The 20,547-nt window shown below is 38.6% G+C and overlaps 1 protein-coding gene and 1 non-coding gene across 3 annotated transcripts in view; both read left to right on the forward strand.

Annotated features, from left to right (window-relative positions):
- The window catches only part of ap1g1 (adaptor related protein complex 1 subunit gamma 1), a 212,642-nt gene that overhangs the window by 154,486 nt on the left and 37,609 nt on the right, over positions 1-20,547 (forward strand). For both annotated transcript variants that reach the window (XM_039763306.1, XM_039763307.1), the window contains 4 exons: positions 8,038-8,165; positions 10,950-11,054; positions 11,399-11,540; positions 12,389-12,515. In XM_039763306.1, the coding sequence (XP_039619240.1) occupies positions 8,038-8,165; positions 10,950-11,054; positions 11,399-11,540; positions 12,389-12,515 (502 nt within the window). The remainder of the gene's footprint in view (positions 1-8,037; positions 8,166-10,949; positions 11,055-11,398; positions 11,541-12,388; positions 12,516-20,547) is intronic.
- Positions 11,131-11,210, forward strand: LOC120536144. The gene has a single exon (XR_005635050.1). It is a non-coding gene; the product is annotated as a small nucleolar RNA SNORD71 (small nucleolar RNA).

The following is a 20,547-nucleotide window of genomic DNA, read 5'->3' on the forward strand; positions in this document are numbered from 1 at the left end:
TTTTACAGTATCTGTTGCAATAAAATACTCTGGGGAAAAAAAAAAATAAAAAATCTGAGAAATATTTATCTGCTCTGCTTCACTGTCAGTCATCTTCAGAAAGAACAGTTAAAATCAGTGTTTTAAAATTAAGAATAAAACAAAGGATCTCCTAGTCACCTTGAGAAGTATAAATCTTGATACTGGCCCAGACCGTCATACAAACATCAGCCCCTTCCAGGAGCTCGGGTCAGACCACAAAGCAACTTGCCCTCAGCAATTGTTGTCCCCAGCCATTTAAACAGCAGAAATTACTCGCAGCTTTGCACTTAGCTCAACCTTTATACTGGATCTTACAAACTGCCACCGCTGCCCCAAGCTCCATGCATAGAAGCAACTCGGCTTTACACACCGTCTTTATAGGTTTCTATCTGTACTGTTCCTTTCACTCACCTGCCTACTTCTGCCTTCACTGCTACTTTAAATCGCTTAGCAGATCCAGACCTCTCTTCCAAGCTGGATCAGACTTCAGTTGTTTTCCTTTTCTACTCTTATCATTTAAAGCTCACTCAATCCCTTCCTTCTCTAATTTCTTGAGCTTGTGTCTTCTAGATTGCTTTCTTCATTTGTTTTTTTCCTTATATTTCTTTCTCGCCTTACCTGCCTCTTTTTTAAATATTTCACAATATTAATCAGCAGACTAATAAATGAACCCTCTAAAACATCCTTAAGATGAAGCCTGACCACAATCCTATCTTTGAAAATCACAATGGAAAGAAAAGGTGTGTGTGTGTGAGTCCTAGACCCATTTTATATGAATGTCACAAATATGCAAGGAATAACTCTTGCCACCATTCACCAAATGGTCCACAGCAGTGGCACTGAAAATATATACTATTGTAGTACATTCTTCAAAATACTGCTGTACACTACAATAATCCTTTTCTATGTATACAAAGAATATATTGAAGGAATTTGCAAACTCCCATGAACTACCAGATACAAATTCACATCTTGAAATTTTTCATATTTTTATTATTATACAGCATTGAATCAAAGTAAATTTAATTATTCTTTTTTTGACAGTGACCAACTGATTAAGACTCTTTAATGTCAACATGAAAGCAAATCTCTGCAAAATCATCTAAATTAATCAAAATATAAAACTCAAGATAATTGATTTTTTTCACCCCCTACAAGTCAGTATTTAGTAGATGTCAGATGCACCTTTGGCAGCAATTACAGCCATCTGTATGAATAGGTTTCTGTCAGCTTTGCATATCTAGAAATTGCAGTTTTTCCTTATTTTTGCTCTGTGCCCTCCCCCAGCATAACCTATTGTCTATGGGGGAAGAGGAGCGAAAGCTTTAGATTAATCAAAAATGTAAATCTCCGGTTTTTGACGGAACTCAATGTTTTAGGGTCCCCTGACACCAAGTAAATCAGTATCTCAATGATGGTCTAGAGCTAAAATAGCTGGATGTAAAAATACCAAACTCGAAATTTAAGCCTGTTGAGATGATGTGCTAATTAGTTTTTGAGCCAAATCATGGAAGAGAAAGAGACACTCAAGAGAAACCCTCAAATACCATAATTTTGTAATGAATTATGAAGTCTTCTTGTCAATTGCTATCATAATGATCCATTTTATGATCAGAAAGATCAGAATCAGAGCGGTAAATAATTGCTGAAATGTTATGGAATAGTTTGAGTAACTTGGATCCTAGGGTGCAAAGCCTACTGAAGCTCATGTGCTAACTTGTCTTTGCAAAACTACTTAAGATCTCTGTTTGCATAGGGATCATGAGTAAACAACCTCTTTAAGTCCAGCTACAGTTCTCAATTGGATTGACAACTGAGCTCTGACTCGTCTACTCCAGGACATTAACATTGTTTTAAGCCATTTCTGTGTAGCTTTGACTTTATGCTTGGGGTCATTGACTTGCTGGAAAATGGATTGTCTCCTAATGTTCAGGTTTATTGCAGACTGCATCAGATTTTCTTCCATAATTTCCCTGTATTTTGCTGCATTCATTTTACCCTCTACCATCACAAACCTCCAGGGCCTGATGCTTCCAGCACCATGCTTCTTGGTGGGATGGTGTGTTTTTGATGATGTGCAGTGCCAAGTATCCAAGTTCTTTCTTTTCTTTTTTTTTTGTTTTGTTTAACAGTAAATATATTCACAATCTCTCCAACCGGCACCACTGTAGCTTGTAACTACTTCAGAATTATTGTAGGTCACTTGGCCTCTGAACGTTGCATTCTGTGATTATTCAGTATTTGTGGATGGCTTACTTGGACAGATTTACAGCTGTGCCCTCCATACTTTTTCCATTTCTTAATGATTGATACAACTATAGTTCAAGGGATACTCTGTGTCTTCGATAGTTTACCGTATCCATCGTGTCACTTGCTAGGAATGTCCTTTTCTCTTTATGTACAGTAGGTTTGTCCGTAATTCTAACTCAAATTAAGCTGGACCATCCAGATTCTTGTGCATATTTAGCCCTTGTCAACAGACAGGGGGTCTCCATTGAGCTACTTCTGTGACTTCTAAAACACCAATTGACTGCACCAGTGATGACTTAGGTGTGTTATGTGAATACTTATTCTATAAATTAGTTTGTGATTTATTTAGTAGAGTAAGTTCCCTACATTCAAACCATCAAGTTACAAACACTCAAAAATGCAAAAGTGCATGTTCAATAAATTTTAAAATGTTTAAATAAAAGTTAAAAATTGTAGACTAATTTCAAATTTTGCTGCACCACTTAGTTTATATGTCTGGCACTAGGATGAGCACAAAACTCACACTATTACTGTTTAAATACTCAGTCACTTGCATGCATCCTCTAAAATTGGTTGTTCGTCTGGCTGCATCTCTGTTTACATTGAGTTAACACATTTTATTTCAGCCCCAAGATGTCCATAATTAAGCGTGTTCAACAAGAACACGTGGACACAGTTGGAAACTCATTAAGGGTAAGTTGTTCTTCACTCAGAGAACTATATTAACATGCCATACAAAACCAAGTTGTGTGGTGGAGCACAGGCACAATAGAGACCCTCAGTCTGACCTTGTGAACAGCTTATTCTCATCGACTTGTCCAAATTGACTCTAATGTATGATCTTCAGATATGAGTATCCCATTAGGAGTTCCATGAGCTTAGTGAGGGCTTTTATTTTGATACACTCAAACTGAGGTTAGTACCAGTACTTTTTTGTAATGCTTTCTTTTGTCCTCGCTTCAAAACCTTCTATGAATCTTTACCGCAAACACTTACCAGGCATCGGTATTAAGTGATGGGCAGTAGGTGTTGAGTGATGATTTCCATCTGATTACTCACGTTGTGTGTGGCGGCTGGAAGTGGATTTGAAGATAATCACTTAGGCTCGTTTGCTAGTGGTAAGCAAGTCTACTGTACTGAGATCAGTTGATGAAAAACAATGGGAATAAAAAATAACTTTGAGCTGTTTTTTGTTAAAATGCAATTAAAATTTGTAACAAAAAATACAAATATCAACATTTAAAAGCACTTTCTTGTATGTTGTACAGTACAAATATGTTTTCAATAGGAATTGAGGAGATGTTGGTTGGGTCTGCATATGTAGGCTGCCTGATTGCTTAAAAAGCAATATCAGCTGACAGAAAACATTGGAAACAAAAATTAACTTTCAGTTTATTGTTAAAATACACAAGACATCTGTAACAAAATACAAATTTGAAATTTTAAAAGCATTTGCTTATGTACAAATAGCTGTAGATGTACATATTTATTCTTTAAGAGTTGAGGGTTGCATTGTGTTCGTTGGGTGCCTAGGCTAACTTTGCTGAACTTACATACACGCTCTTGGAATGGAACTCATTCGTATGTAGGGGACTTATGTATGTGTAAATATTGTAGGCCACTGCAGAGATGAGCTTTCAGTTTTACATTAAAGAGTCCTTTTCTTTTTACCTCTGTCAAAAAAATAAGATTAAAACCACTGTGATTCAGTATTGTATAAAAATAAATTATGAAGGCTTCCAAGTGGGTGAATACCTTTTATATAGGCACTGAATCCATGCAACAGCAAGGCTTTGGTTAACAGTCCCATGGCTTGGATGGAAGCTGCTTTGTTCCTTCTGAATCAGGTTCAGATCTCTAATAGATAGATGGATACTTTATTAATCCCAAGGGGAAATGTACACAGGGAACTACAATGTAGTGTTGGTTCCAGTATTCTAAAGTAGCTTTCCTACAGAGGCTGGGGAATTTGATCCCTTGATAACTATAACACGTTTTTGACACTCTTCTTAAAGATAGACATTTTATTCCAAGTCTACTGATTTTGAGACACTGTTCTAGCTGTCAATGCCATTTTGAAAGACATTTTAACAATGATACCCCCATAAATCCTTTGCTTTGCTAATTTTTAGTTGGATGTTATCCATTCCTAGCCATATGTTAGCTTTTAAAGCACAGTGGTAATTTCAGCTAGTGAAATGGACATGTACCAAAATTTCTGTAACTGCATACTGTGCATGATAAGCTCCCGAACTTTAAAAGTTTGTTTCAGTCTTCCCTCCACCATCAGAGGATATCTTTAGTAGGGTTCAACATTTTTCTATTCTTGATACAAATAGCTAGGGATACTTTCTGTCCCACTTTCCTCTGCTATCAAATGGTGTTATAGAATCTTGTGAAAACTGTTGGAAAGATCATTCTCCATGGCCTTGCCAAAATCCTCCATAGAATTTCCACCATCCTGGATACCCACTACCTCATAGTCAGATGTCAAAAATTGCTTAGAATTACATATAAGGCTTTTTACCTTGACATGCTTTCTTACCACTGTTTTCCCCAAGTGAGTCATTTTATGATAAGAATTAATGATCTTTTTTGACACCAGTTCCTTGCAGCTACCTCCAACTCTGCGGTCTTGTACAGGGTGTATTTCATGTGGTGAATACTTACCTAGGAGTTAGGCATATTTATTAACTACCAATATATTCATTCATTCATTGTCCACCGCTTATCCAAGGTCAGGTCGCGGTAACAGCCTAAGCAGGGAAACCCAGACCTCCCTCTCCCCGGCTAGCTCCTCTGGGGGGACCCCGAGGCATTCTTAGGCCAGCCGGGAGATATAATCCCTCCAGCGTGTCCTGGGTCTGCCCCGTGGCCTTCTCCCAGTGGGACATGCCGGGAAGACGTCTCCAGGGAGGCGCCCAGGTGGAATCCTGACCAGATGCCCGAACCACCTCAACTGACTCCTCTCAATGCAGAGGAGCAGCGACTCTACTCAGAGTCTCTCCCGGATAACTGAACTCCTCACCCTATCTCTAAGGGAAAGACCAGCCACCCTCCGGAGAAAACTCATTTCGGCTGCTTGTATCCTCCATCTTGCTCTTACGGTCACTACGCAAAGCTCGTGGCCATAGGTGAGAGTAGGAACATAGATCGACTAGTAAATCGATAGCCTTGCCTTTTGGCTGAGTGCTCTCTTCACCACAACGGACCATTGCAGTGCCCGCATTACTGTGGATGCCACACCGATCCGTCTGTCAACCTCCAGCTCCATTCTTCCCTCACTCGTAAACAAGACCCCGAGATACTTGAACTCCTCCACTTGAGGCAGTAATGTGTTCTCAACCCGGAGAGAGCATTCCACCCTTTTCCGGCAGAGAACCATTGCCTCGGATTTAGAGGTGCTGACTCTCATCCCCACTGCTTCACACTCGGTTGCGAACCGCTCCAGTGAGCGCTGGAGGTCACTGTCCGATGAAGCCAAAAAAACCACGTTATCCGCAAATAGCAGAGGTGAGATTCTGAGGTCACCGAACCAGACCCCCTCCACTCCTTCGATGCACCTAGAAATTCTGTCCATAAAACTTATGAACAGAATCGGTGACAAAGGGCAGTCCTGGCGGAGTCCAACCTCAACAGGAAACGAGTTCAACTTATCAGCAATGCGGACCCAGCTCCTGCTCCTCCTGTTCGAGCCTTGTACCCCGTACTCTTGGAGCACACCCCACAGGATACTTCGAGGGACAAAGTCGAATGTCTTCTCCAAATCCACAAAACACATGTGGACTGGTTGGGCAAACTCCCATGCCCCCTTCAGGATCCTGGCCAGGGTGTAGAGCTGGTCCAGTGTTCCACGGCTTGGATGGAATCCGCATTGTTCCTCTTGAATCCGAGTTTCGACCATCGACAGCACTCCTGAATAGACTTTACCGGGGAGGCTGAGGAGTGTGATTCCCCCTATAGTGAGAGCACATCCTCCGGTCACCTTTCTTAAAAAGGGGGACTACTACCCTGGTTTGCAAATCCAGAGGCACTGCCCCCGATGTCCATGCGATGTTGCAGAGATGTGTTAACCAGGACAGCCCCACAACATCCAGAGCCTTGCGGAACCCAGGGTGAACCTTGTCCACCCCAGAGGCCCCGCCACCTTGGAGCTTTTTAACTACCTCAGTGACCTCGGCTCCTGATATGGATGGCCCATACCCCCCTGGAATCCTCTAACTCTGCTTCCTCTAAGGAAGGCATGCTGCTGGAATTGAGAAGATAGAGTATTCCTTCCACCGGTCAATAACATCTGCAGTTGAAGTCAGCAGGGCCCCATCTCCACTGTACACAGTGTTGGTGGAGCACCGCTTCATCCCCAACCCGAGGCCCTTGACGGTTTGCCAAAACCTTCTCGGTGCTGACCGAAAGTCATTTCCATGGCTTTCCCAAACTCCTCCCATGCCCAGGTTTTTGCCTCTGCAACAGCCGATGCCGCCACACGCTTGGCCCGGCGGTACATCTCAGCTGCCTCTGGAGTCCCACTGGTCAACCAAACCCGATAGGACTCTTTCTTCAACTTGAAGGCCTCTCGGACCTTAGGTGTCCACTACCGGGTTTGTGGATTGCCGCCGTGAGAGGCACCGACATCCTTGCAGCCACAGCTCCGTTCTGCTGTTTCGACAATAGAGACTAGGAACATGGCCCAGACTCAATGTCCTTCGCCTCCCTTGGAATAAGGTTGAAGTTCTGCCGGAGGTGGCAGTTAAAGATCTTTCTGACTGGTTCTTTTGCCAGACATTCCCAGCAGACCCTCATTATACCTTTGGGTCTGCCTGGTCTGTCTGGCAGCCTCTCCAGCCATCTAAGCCAACTTAACACCAGGTGGTGATCAGTTGACAGCTCAGCCCCTCTCTTCAACGAGTGTCCAAGACATAAGGTCACAGATCCGATGACACAATTACAAAGTCAATCATCGAGCTGCAGCCTCGGGCATCCTGGCGCCAAGTGCACTTATGGACACCCTTATGCTCGAACATGGTGTTTGTTATGGATAATCCATGGCCAGCACAGAAGTCCAACAACTCACACCACTACCAATATTTTTATATAAAGATTGTTTTCTGTTTTGGATTGTCACAATCAAGCTCATTGTTAGTTCTCTGAGTTTGTTAGCATTGTTGTTTTCCTGTCGTACTTGTTGTTTATTAGATTGCATTTGTAACTGTGTTTTTGGTTTGAAATTCTAATGATCTTTGATTTTTTTTTTTTTTTTTGAAAAACATATCTAATGTAATAACAGTTTTTGAATTAGTATTTTTTATTCAGATTTTTATAATTGGATCATAACTAGCATAATGTGTAACAGTGCTCCTTCCCGCTCAAGGGATTTGGGTTCATTTTCTGGTCTGTGGGCCTGTGATTCTTGCATAATTCCATTTCTTGCCAATATCTCTGTGATCTACAAGTTAGGTTAAATGTCCTTGTTTTTAAATTGGCTGTGTGAATACGATGGCCTCTGTGTGACCCTACAATATAAAAAGTGGGTTTAAGTAGTTTATACTGTATTATTTTACACAAAAGTATTTTTAAAGAGTTCCTTGTGAATGTGAACAGAAAAAAATACTTTAGATAGCATGATTTGGTTTCATGTGTTATGATTATAATTTTACATTTTTGGTCTTTTTTTGCAGCATCTTCAGAAATCACATATTTTCCACTATATAGTTAAAATATTTTCTGCATCAACAAGCGATATTTAATACCATTTCATTTTTTTCTTAGGTTTCAGAAGATGAAGTTCTGGACGTTTTAGAAGGTGTTCTGGTATCAAATTTGTCATCTTCTGTAACAAGGGGTTATTCCCTCACAGCAATCATGAAGCTTTCCACTAGATTTTCTAGCAGTGTAAAGTGAGTGTATTAAAGCATTGCTATATTTTTTAGCAACTATGATGTTACTTAGCTTTGATTTATTAATGTAATTCATTTATGACATTGCAAATTTTACTGAAGTTAAAATTCAGATATGATGCAACCAGTATCAGGGATTACTTGAATATTTATTGAGAATATTTTAAGTTTTTATTTTGTTTATTTGTCATGTTTAAATCATAAATCCACCAAAATGTTTGAACACGCATTGGAAATGTGTTTTTTTGTTCTTGTAAGCCTTTTGTTCATTGTAGTCCTCAAGTGTAAGTTAATGGATTACAGTTAATATTTTTACTTAAGTTGTCAGTTTGCTTTGGCCACTATCAATGGTGCATTTAAAATGGAAAACTGCCATTGCCTTGTCTACACATTTGTGACAGATTGTCTGTACATTCATGACACAACATGACAACTTTTCGTGTTGTGCATTAAAACAAGGTGGGTATTCCTGATCTAATCATGCCCATGCACACCATTATGATGTTAAGATGCCTTCCTGCTTTAAATAGCAAATATGTAAAATTTATAGGTATATCCAGTAATGTGGTCCCTCAATTTAAAATGAAGTATTTTTTTTTTTAAAGTTGTGACTGTCCACATCTTTGATTTTTCAGATCAGTTTTGGTTACCTGCCAACATGGCAGAGGGTGGAATTCATCACGGTGTTACACAGTGGTCACAACTTTGATGTCACATTTAAGGAAACTATTCCCTTGCTGTTTGTTCTGTCTGTAATTTAGTGTTTCAAGAGTGGAAAATTATACATAAACTGTATACTTTCCTAAGCACATGTAAACAAATGCCTTAACCTATCAGTTCAAAACCTATGACTGTTTATGATCTCCTAGTTAAAAGCACATTATGAATTAAACACATAGTTAAGGTGCTGCAAAGGATCTGATTATTTTAATATACTGTAATATTATTTATCTGAAGTGTATTTCCATACAAACACTTACCCCAGAAAGAGTCATTGCAGCAGCATATCAAACAGATCTGTCCCATCTTCCCTGTCCCCACCTACAGATTCCAGATTTAGACTTAGCTTCCTGTTCACGACCTCAGACTAGTCCAGCACTCACTGAATAGCTGTCACCATTCTCCTTTGCATGTCGATGTCACATTGCTGTCTTTCATTATTTATGAATAATATCCCAAGATACTTGAACTCCTCCCCTAATGGCAAGTTTTCCCCCAATACCTGAAGTGAGCAATCCACTTTTTTCTAATAGAAAACCAAGACATCAGATTTGTAGGTGCTGAATCCCATTCCTGCTGATTGGCACTCAATGTTGAATTGCTCAAGTGTATGCTGAAGGTCAGTCAGATGAGGCAAAGATGACAATGTTAACTTCACAAAGCAACGATAATAACCCACAACTTCTCAATTGATCTCCTGTCTGTGAAGTCCACAAACAGGAGCAGTGTTAAGACACAGTGGGCAAATTCAACTTACCTCCCAATGTTCAGGCACAGCTCTCACTGTGTGTTTATGTAGAGAACAAATTGCATGTAATAGTATCCCTGTTACCTCATATTACTACAGAATATCGCACAACACATGCCGAGGGCCAAGGTCATGTGCGTCTACCAAATCTACAAAACACATGTAGACTGGTTTTCATATTTACATACACCTTCCAGCAACAGTGTCAGGGAGAAGAGCTAGTCTACTGTTCCACAGCCAGAATGGAACATTGTTCCTCCTATATCTTGGGCTCATACTCAGGACAGGGTCTTCACTTCAGCACCCTGGTATATTCCTTACTGGGATGGCTAAGGTGTGCGATCCTTGTGCAGTTGCTCACCTTTCATAATACGAGGACCATCATACCCATCTGCTATTCCAAGGGTACTTTTCCCACCTTCCGTTCAACATTGAATAAATGGTGTTAACCGCATTATTTCAAACAGTGCTTTCTACATGTCCAGTTGGATCTTGTCTACCTCAGCTGCCTTACCACCATAGTCATTGTACCACCATAGTGACTTCAGAAATCCACTTCTCCCAACAACCCATCTGCTCTGTCTCCTGATAGGAAGGCATGTCCCTCAGGATAAGGAATTTCTACAACTTGACAGTTTGCCCAGAAGAATCACCACCACAGCAAGGTGGTGGTCCAGAGTGGTGTCAAAATTTTTATTAAGTATAAAAAAATGATAGGTTTATATTATATGGGTTAAAGGATTTAAACTACATATATAATTTAATAAACTACATAGCCTTTGATCAGACGTCTGTTCTTATATTGTTTTTTATTTAATAATTCTATGCTTTGGTTTGTATGGCTTGAAGGCAACACTGGCCAAATTCACCTAATGGTGACAAACTGGTTTATAGTTGCTTATGCAGTATATTATATAAGGATCTTAAGAGACCTCTGTATGAAATATTTGATATGGCAATTAAGAGGCATTTAAACAAATTTTGCATAATTATTTAAGCTATGCTAGTTTTAAGCTAGTAAATTTTAGAAATGATTTCCAGCTTTTCAGATCCCTATCAACACATAACACACACCACATTACAAAATGAGTACTTACCAAGCATACTTTTCATCATTGTTGTTTTGTTTATGTACTTCAGATTCATTAGTGTTTAAACCATTCTTATAGGCAGATTTGTTTATTTCTTAACCCACTTTAACCTTTGTGTGTGTTTATTATATAATATCTATCTAAGCATAATTTAAACATTGTATATAAACTTTTTTTTACAATTTTGTGGGTTTTAACTGTTATGTTTTTTTTTTTTTTCTTCAGTCGAATTAAGAAAATCGTTTCAATATATGGAAGCAGTATAGATGTGGAGCTTCAGCAGAGGGCAGTTGAGTACAATGCACTTTTCAAGAAATATGATCATATGAGGTAATTCTGAAGCATCGGCTGTGTAAGAATACACATAGTATTGTTAAGCGAGGTTGTGCCAAAACTGTATCACTTTGAGCTGTTGCATGATGAATTCAATGAGTGATCCATCAACAGATTTAAAGCTGTTGACTCATCAAATACTGACAATAGCTTTGATACTGTGACTGTTAAATGATACAAATAAGTATTTTTTATTTATTGAAATCAAAAAAGATGATACTTTAAACAGAACATAACTTTTGCTTATGGAAGCTTGTTTTAGCACTCTGAGAACATTTAACAGACAGTAGTTTTCCTGTTATAGTCAAAAATGTGTAATAAAGAAGAATACCATTTTCCAGGTCTGCCTTACTAGAACGAATGCCAATTATGGAGAAGTCAACAACCAATGGTCCTACAGATATCATTCAAACAAATGGTGAAGCTGAGCCTTCTGTTTTAGAAAATAAACATATTACAGGAGGCCATCAACCAGCCAGTCAGGTAAAATTAAGACTATTTTTAAAACTTGGCTGTTAAAAATATAATAATTTCAACAATAATTAGAAGTCTCATTTGTAGGATGTCAACCCAAAATTCCATTCATCCTTTACTGAACCAGTAACCAGTAACTGACTGAGGACTGACTGAGATCATTTATGTTAGATTGAATGCCTAGTGGAGGCTGTGCATCTCTTGGCCGGACTCTGCAGATTTTGGTTTTTTTTTCTCCACTCGTCTTGAGTTTTGTTTTTTCAGTCCTCCCTGGCCATCAGACCTTACTTTTATTCTATGTTAATTAGTATTGCTTAATTTTATTATTATATTTTGTATTCTTTTAGCTCTTCATCCTGTAAAGAACTTTGAGCTCCATTTGTATGAAAATGTGCTATATAAATAAATGTTGTTGAGCCATGTTAATCAAATTCAGGTTCATTTGGGCTAGAGCCTATCTAGACACAATTGATCTTGAGACAGGAATACATTTTAGGCAGGTTGCCAGTTCATCAGAAGCCACACTCACTCAAACAGGAACAACTTAGAATTTCTAATTAGTGTAACTCTTCATATATTTGGTATGGGGAGGGAAAACTGCTGTAGTACCAAAAGGAAAAAAATATTACAAACATGAATAGAATGAGTAACGTTTGTTTTGTTTTTGGTTTTTTTTTTTTAAACAAAAAGAAAAGGTAAAGGCAACATTCGTTCCACTTTATGTAATCAAGGTGTTGTATTTATTCCTGGAATATGTTTTATATACACATAAAAAGCTTCTTGTAAATCATATTAATTACACTTAAGTGTATTTTAATATAGCTACACTTCCTTTTATCTTTACAAAAAATCTTTAGGCAAACGATTTGCTAGATCTTCTAGGAGGAAGTAATGTCATGCCTGTCATTCAGACTGCTGCTTCAACAAAGCCAGCATCAGCTGGTGGAGAGCTTCTAGACCTACTTGGAGATCTCACTCTTTCAGGTATGCAATCCTGGCTTTTCAAAAAAGGGATATGTAGTAAGTTTGGGATAATATTTACACAAATGTTCTGAAAATATTTCATTTAAGTAAATAATACCAGTTTTAGTAATCTTCTTCTTTCGGCTGCTCCCGTTAAGGGTTGCCACAGGAGATCATCATCTTCGTATCTTTCTGTCCTCTGCATCTTGTTCTGTCACACCCATCACCTGCATGTCCTTTCTCACCACATCCATTATCCTTCGCTTAGGCTTTCCTCTTTTCCTTTTCCCTGGCAGCTCTATCCTTAGTATCCTTCTCCCAATATACCCAGCATCTCTCCTCTGCACATGTCCAAATCAACACAATCTCGCCTCTCTGAGTTTGTCTCCCAACCGTCCAACTTCAGCTGACCCTCTAATGTACTAATTTCTAATCCTATCCATCCTCATCACACCCAGTGCAAATCTTAACATCTTTAACTCTGCTACCTCCCACTCTGTCTCCTGCTTTCTGGTCAGTGCCACCATCTCCAACCCATATAACATAGCTGGTCTCACTACGGTCCTGTAGACCTTCCCTTTCACTCTTGCTGATACCCGTCTGTCACAAATTACTCCTAACATTCTTCTCCACCCATTCCACCCTGCCTGCACTCTCTTTTTCGCCTCTTTCACAATCCCCATTACTCTGTACTGTTGATCCCAAGTATTTAAACTCATCCACCTTCGCCAACTCTACTCCATGCATCCTCGCCTTTGCACTGACCTCCCTCTCATTTACACACATGTATTCTGCTTTGTTCCTACTGACCTTCATTCCTCTCCTGTCTCAAGGATATTTCCACCTCTCCAGGGTCTCTTCAACCTGCTCCCTACTATCGCTACAGATCACAATGTCATCAGCAAACATCATAGTCCACGGGAACTCCTGTCTAATCTCGCCTGTCAACCTTTCCATCACCACTGAAAATAAGAAAGGGCTCAGAGCTGATCCCTGATGTAATCCCACCTCCATGTTGAATGCATCCGTCGCTCCTACCGCAGACCTCCCTCGTACATATCCTGTACAACTCTTAGTACTTCTCTGCCACTCCTGACTTCCTCATACAGTACCACAGCTCCTCTCGAGGCACCCTGTCATATGCTTTCTTCAGACCCAGAAAGACCAAATGCAACTCCTTCTGGCCTTCCCTATACTTCTCCATCAACACCCTCAGAGCAAACATTGCACCTGTGGTGCTCTTTCTTGGCATGAAACCATACTGCTCACTAATCACCTCACTTCTTAACTTAAGCTTCCACTACTCCTTCCCATAACTTCATGCTGTGGCTCATCAATTTTATTCCCCTGTAGTTACTGCAGTCCTGCATATCCCCCTTATTCTTAAATATCGGCACCAGTACACTTCTCCACTCCTCAGGCATCCTCCCACTTTCCAAGATTCCATTAAATAATCTGGTTAAAAACTCCACTGACATTACTCCTAAACACATCTATGCTTCTACAGGTATGTCATCTGGACCAACGGCTTTTCCATTTTTCATCCTCTTCATAGCTGTCCATACTTCCTCCTTGCTAATCCGTTGCACTTCCTGATTCACTATCTCCACATCATCTAACCTCTTTTCTCTCTGGTTCTCTTCATTCATCAGCCTCTCAAAGTACTCTTTCCATCTGTTCACACTCTCCTCGCTTGTGAGTACGTTTCCGTCTTCACCTGCTTGGTCCCTCTGTCTAGTCAATCAGTACAGGTCCTTTTCTTTCTCCTTAGTGTCCAACCTCTCATACAACTCATCATATGCATTTTCTTTAGCCTTCGCCACTTCTCCCTTCGCCTTGCAGCTTATCTCGTTGTACTCTTGTCTACTTTCTGCATCTCTCGGACTATCCCATTTCTTCTTTGCCATCCTCTTCCTCTGTATACTCTCCTGTATTTCCTCATTCCACCACCAGGTTTCCGTTTCCTCCTTTCCAGATGTCATGCCAAGCACCCTTCTTGCTGTTACCTTTACTACATCTGCTGTAGTTTCCCAGCTGTCTGGTAACTCTTCACTGCCACCCAGTGCCTGTCTCACCTCCTCCCTAAACTCAAACTTGCAGTCTTCCTTTTTCAACTTCCACCATTTGATCCTTGGCTCTGCCCTCACTCTCTTCCTCTTCTTGATCTCCAACGTCATCCTACAGATTACTATCCTATGCTGCCTAACTACACTTTCCCCTGCCACCACTTTGCAGTCTTCAATCTCCTTCAGATCAACTCTTCTGAATAGGATGTAATCTACCTGTGTACATCTTCCTCCACTCTTGTACGTAACCCTGTGTTCCTCCCTCTTCTTAAAATACGTATTCACCACAGCCATGTACATCCTTTTGAAAAAATCCACCATCCTCTGACCTTCATCGTTACTCTCCTTGACACCATACCTACCCATCACTCTCCACTGTTCCCTTTACCAACATGCCCATAGAAATCCGCTCCAATCACCACTTTGTCCCTTGGGTACACTGTTCATCACTTCATCCAGTTCACTCCAAAAATCTTCTTTCTCACCCTTTGCACACCCAACTTGCAGTGCATATGCACTAACAAAATTCATCATCACACCTCCAGTTTCCAGCTTCATAATCATTACTCTGCCTGACACTCTTTACACCTCCAAAACACTCTTGACATACTGTTCCTTCAGAATAACTCCTACCCCATTTTAACTCCCATCCACTTCATGATAGAAAAATTTGAATCCACCTCTAATCCACCTGACCTTACTCCCCTTCCATTTAGTCTCTTGCACGCTCAATATATCAACCTTCCTTCTCCATCATATCTGCTAACTCTCTACCCTTACCAGTCATACTGCCAACATTCAAAGTTCCTGCCCTCGGTTCCGCTCTCTTTACTTTCCTCCTCTCCTCCTGAATCTGGTCACGTCATCCCCATCTTCTTCTCCTCCTTCTTCTTCTTCTTCAGCCAACAGTAGCCCAATTTCTGCCAGCACCCTGTTGGCTAACAGTACTGGTCGTGGTCATTGTTAACCCGGGGCTTGTCCGATCTGGCATGGAAATTTGTATTGTTGTCCGCTTATTGATTTGGTAAAATTTTACACCAGATGCCCTTCCTGACGTAACAATACTAGTTTTAGTAATATTATATACTTACCACATAAGGCCAATCAAGTTTATTTTGTTTCTGTTAAGAATAATTTTAACTTTTTTATTTCATTCATTACATTGCTTTGTTTGATTTTCTGTGATCTCTGAATTACCTAAATGGTAGTAAATCTAGTATTCTTGATTAATAATGATTTTGTTTGTCTTATAGAACTTATATTGTTGGGTGTTCTACCAAACATATTAATAAATATGCTCACACAAGCTCTCTCTAGCGGTTGTGCATTAATTAAACCAGGTGGAAAGATAGTTTAATTATACACTACACATGAGTGACTGACTACTTATGACAGGTCTTTAGTACTGCAGCCCTAAAGAATATATTTTACTGACTTTGTAACAAAGGAATATGTTCATGATGTACTTTAAATATGTGTATTGAAGTTTTTAAATGAAAGTTCAAAGGTTATTCTCAAAGTCCTGTCAGCAAGTTCTGAATCCACATATTGCAAATGATTGATAGATTGGCGCTAAAGCCACTTAATAACATACAAAAGCAGTCTGATTACTGCAAGATAAAAGTACCTGTACATCATGCAATTTAAATCTGCTCTTTCTGCAACAAGGATTTTACCTCACTTAGTTGGGTGAGCCCAGATTTCATAGGAAATTCACTCAAACATAGGTTAACCATCTGTCCTACAGGATAGTTAATTTCATAACTGGGATTAAAAAACTGATATGAATGGTATGTTTGTTAAATACACAGTATGCTTGCGTTTGTTCTGTTATGATTAATAGTTTAATATTTACAATAGGAGTTGTGTATGTGTTTTGGTTTTATCATTGGTTAGCTGTTCGAGGACAGCACTGGTTAGCAAAATTCAGTGGGGGGAAAAAAAATCTCATTAGTTCAGCAAGCCATCTTGTGTTAAAGAGGTGCAGTAGAACTTTAATGGAACTTTGTAAATGACTTAGATGGAAATTATGGTGACCATAAAGAAATATTTCTTTTGATGTGGAACACCTGAAGTCATGATCTGGTTAGTTAGGGTTTATGTGTGTATATATGTGTATTTTTTAAACAATAGCAAGACTTGTGCAAGCTATTTTATTATTAGTTTATAACAACTGTGTGTTTGATCAGGCAGCATATTAACATTGCTGCTTTACAGATCCAATTTTGCAGGTTCAACTCAAAATCTAGGCAATGTCTGTGTGCAGTTCTCTGTATGTTTTCTCCAGGTAATATGGTTTCTTCCTGATCCCTAAAGATGTGCAAATCCAGTTTATTGAGAAATGCTGGCCTAGGGTTTGTGAGGATGGGTGGTATATACACACACGAGTTCTTCCATGCACACAATGGTGATAGTAGAAGGCCGGGTTTACCATGAACCTTTGTCTTTGCACAATATCTCAGGAACGTGTAAATATTACTATTTCATGTTCTGCGTTTCTTGATTGTTCTGCCCTGTATACAAAGATTAACAGTAAGTTAGCAATAAAATGCTTGCAGTGCAAATCAGTCTTTTGCATCATCAATCAGTTTTATTTAACATTATATGTGACTAGATGAATATAGGGGTTTTGGAAATGAATGGTATCCATTTACTCCATATGTCTTTCCAATAACTGCAGTTTTAGTCAGCCTATGCTCTGAGCAAGTGTGATGCAGCACAACAATTTAGAGATTACTGTAAAATAAGATTTTATTAACTTGTTTTTGAAAAGAAATTTTAGTTACTTATTAGTAATGTTTTCTTAATGTCAAAAACAGACCAAATTTTAATAATTAGCCACTATTTGTTTCTGATTCTGTATTGTCCAGAATTTTTTTATAAGAAAAATGATCATCATATATGTACAGTATACCATTAATTGCAATTGGCCAAAGAACATTCAGAATTTATGTAAATTAACAATTATTAATAAGTCCACAGAACAGAAGTTAAATTGACAAATCTTAGCAACCTTAGAAAATAACTGACTAGGTAATTGGTCTCTGATTTATACAGTATCTTCAACCAGTTAGTGAACAAGTTAGGTCTTCAGCAAAATCCCAATAGTCAGTGGTCTCTTCTCATATGCAGAGGCTGTCTTGGCTATTTAATGGTAAAACACCAGGTCACTATCATGTCATTCAGAGCGAAGAATCTGGGAATGTTGACCTGGATATTTTCCAGGTAGTGACATAGTATTACTCTGAAAGGGGTTCCATGGTTGGCACAAGTGTTCACAAAACCACAACATTTTAATGTAAAGCACCTCTTTGTGTTCTCAAATACAGTATCCTGACATCAGACAGTTCAAACAGCCGTAAGAATCTGTGACTATATGAAAATATGTCTAGATTGCTTTGCAGAACACGTTTTTCTTTGTTTAGCTATTCATACTGCCTGAGAAGAGAATTAATTTGCTTTGAAACCAAGAGGAAAAATGAATCCACTTACTGTCCAACACAGCTGTTAAATCTCATCATATTTGTAATTTGCCCATCATGAATGGGAACTGTTCAATACGGTGGCTGTTAAGCAGTAGGGAGGAGGGTCTGTGGCTAATTCTGAAGTAGTAAACATGAAGTAACACATGTCATCTTGTACTTGTTGCTTTGTTCTTGATTCTGCTATTTTTTAGTTGCACTTTGTGGTGTTGAAAGAATCTGTGTGAAATGAAAACATTGCAAAATAAAAAAATTAAATGCATAGAACACAATATTCAACCATTTATATTCACTAATTTATTTTCATTTAGGTAAAAAAAAGTTAAACAAATACTTTCAAAACAAATATCTTTCCACACTTTTTTTGATTCCTACACTCTTAGCTGGAATAAGAACTTTATTTATGAACCCAGATAATTGTCTGTTGCCTGAGTTGTATTTGATTGTGCTAAACCTAGGAATTTCCTGGATGGGAGAAACTGGTTAATGCATTTCCAGCTTAACCCTTAGAGCCATATAAACAACCACTTTGAACATGAGGCACCAGGATTCAGTTACATTTGATATGTTTTATTTGTTTACTTATATATGCAACTTAGGTCTGATTCTTCAATACCACTGGTTTAAAATGCCAGTACTTCAGTGCCACCCAAATAGTCTCTCCTTTTTCTGATATAAAGTGGATGTTGTGAAACAAAAGGTTCACTGGTGTGTCCTGTTGTTGTATATCTGGGCATAACACTTTCCTTATTGCTGGTTCTTGATACAGCTGAGATCACACATAGTCTCAACCCAGGAATTTAGGTAGATTCTTTTAATGACTTATTTGTGTCAATGTGACTATTAAAATAATTTTGAAATTACTGCTTTTTCTCAGAGGTTGTCAAATGGAATATTCTGACAGACTGTGTATGTCAAAAGCCTACATATCTATTATAAAAAAACAAATCTTAAGAACCGCGAGATGAAAGAGATTGGCCACGGAGTGTCTTGCAGGGACTTTAAACATGAGATTTTGTGCCAAGAGACAGTCCCAGGACTGTCTCGCAGGGACATGGAACATGACATTCTTTCAAGTCACGCCCTACTTGCAGCCATTTTCAAATAAGACCATGGTCAGCAAAACTCTTTCGTGTAAAGGCTTTTAGCAGACACAGATCCTGTGCTCTCAGCTCATATAAAGCATATAAGGACAATACGTTCTACATGAAATGTCAACGATTAAGTGAAGAAGAAAGAGCTGCGCAGAGAAAAGAGACCCAAAAGCATTTGGAGAGAAAAAAATGCAAAAAAGAAAAAAAAATAATCTATGTGCAAATTCAGAAAAAAGGAAAGTAATAATCAACCTGAAACAAATGGAATTTAAAAACAAGTAGGTCCAGTTGGGCCCAGAAATGAAACACAAAGAGTAAAAGACAAAGTAGAACTTCATAAAGATGTTCAAAAACGTTGGCGTGATACACATGCAGAGAAAGTTAAATAATATGAAAGCAGTGAAATTCGAAAGTATCAAAAAAAAATAAATAAATAAAGATCGCATTAGCGCAAACAAATTTTTAATTATCACTAGAAATAAGGGAAATTAATCATCACAGACAAGGTGTAATTGAAAAAAATAGCAGGACAAAGCGAGGTCAGAAATAAAAGACAAAGAGTAGAAGACAAAGTAAAACGTCATAAAAAGGTTCAAAATCGAGGGGGCGAAACACATGCAGAGCATGTTAAAGATTATGAAAACAGTGGAATTCAAAAGACACAAAAAAATGGGCCAATACACTTGCAGAGCAAGTCACAGAATATGAAAGTACAAAAATTCGAAAATATCAAAAAAAAACAAAATGTCGCATTAGCACTAAAAATGAGAAATTTTTACTCGGTGTAATAATGGAAAGGCGAATAGAGATATATGGACATAGGTGATATGACAGAAGTATGTAAATATTGTAAGACTTTGAAGTTTAAGTCAGACTTGCGTCTAATTCATGTTGCGATCAGTGAAAAGTAGTGTTTCGACACAATGAAGAGGTGCATCCAAGAGAATTAAAATTTAATGTTTGGGGAAAGTGAAATCCACAAACACTACAGGGAAAATATCTGAGTCTACAATAATTTGTTCGCGTTCGCATCATTCAATGTGCAAAACGTAGATTTACACAATAATGGACCATACACGATGAGAATCTTTGGTCCCGCAACAATTAAAGCAACAACAATTTTAATGTCAAAGAAACCACAATTCGGTCAGGTGTATATTTATGATCACGGCGAAGTGATGCAACATATAATCAAAAGAGTTAAACGATCAGATGTATTAGATTTTATACAGCCAATACTGGATACAAATCCATACGCCCAAAAGTATCACACTTCACACGAAATTTATCAGCAAAACAAGGACACAGAAGTTTTCTTGGATTTCTATATGAATCAGAAAGATCACGGTCGCATTTATAATAAACCCACATGTGACAAATTATCAGACATAATAGTTTCGAAAGACATAGC

The sequence above is a fragment of the Polypterus senegalus genome, chromosome 9, assembly GCF_016835505.1.
Source record: "Polypterus senegalus isolate Bchr_013 chromosome 9, ASM1683550v1, whole genome shotgun sequence".
Classification (NCBI taxonomy): domain Eukaryota; kingdom Metazoa; phylum Chordata; class Cladistia; order Polypteriformes; family Polypteridae; genus Polypterus; species Polypterus senegalus.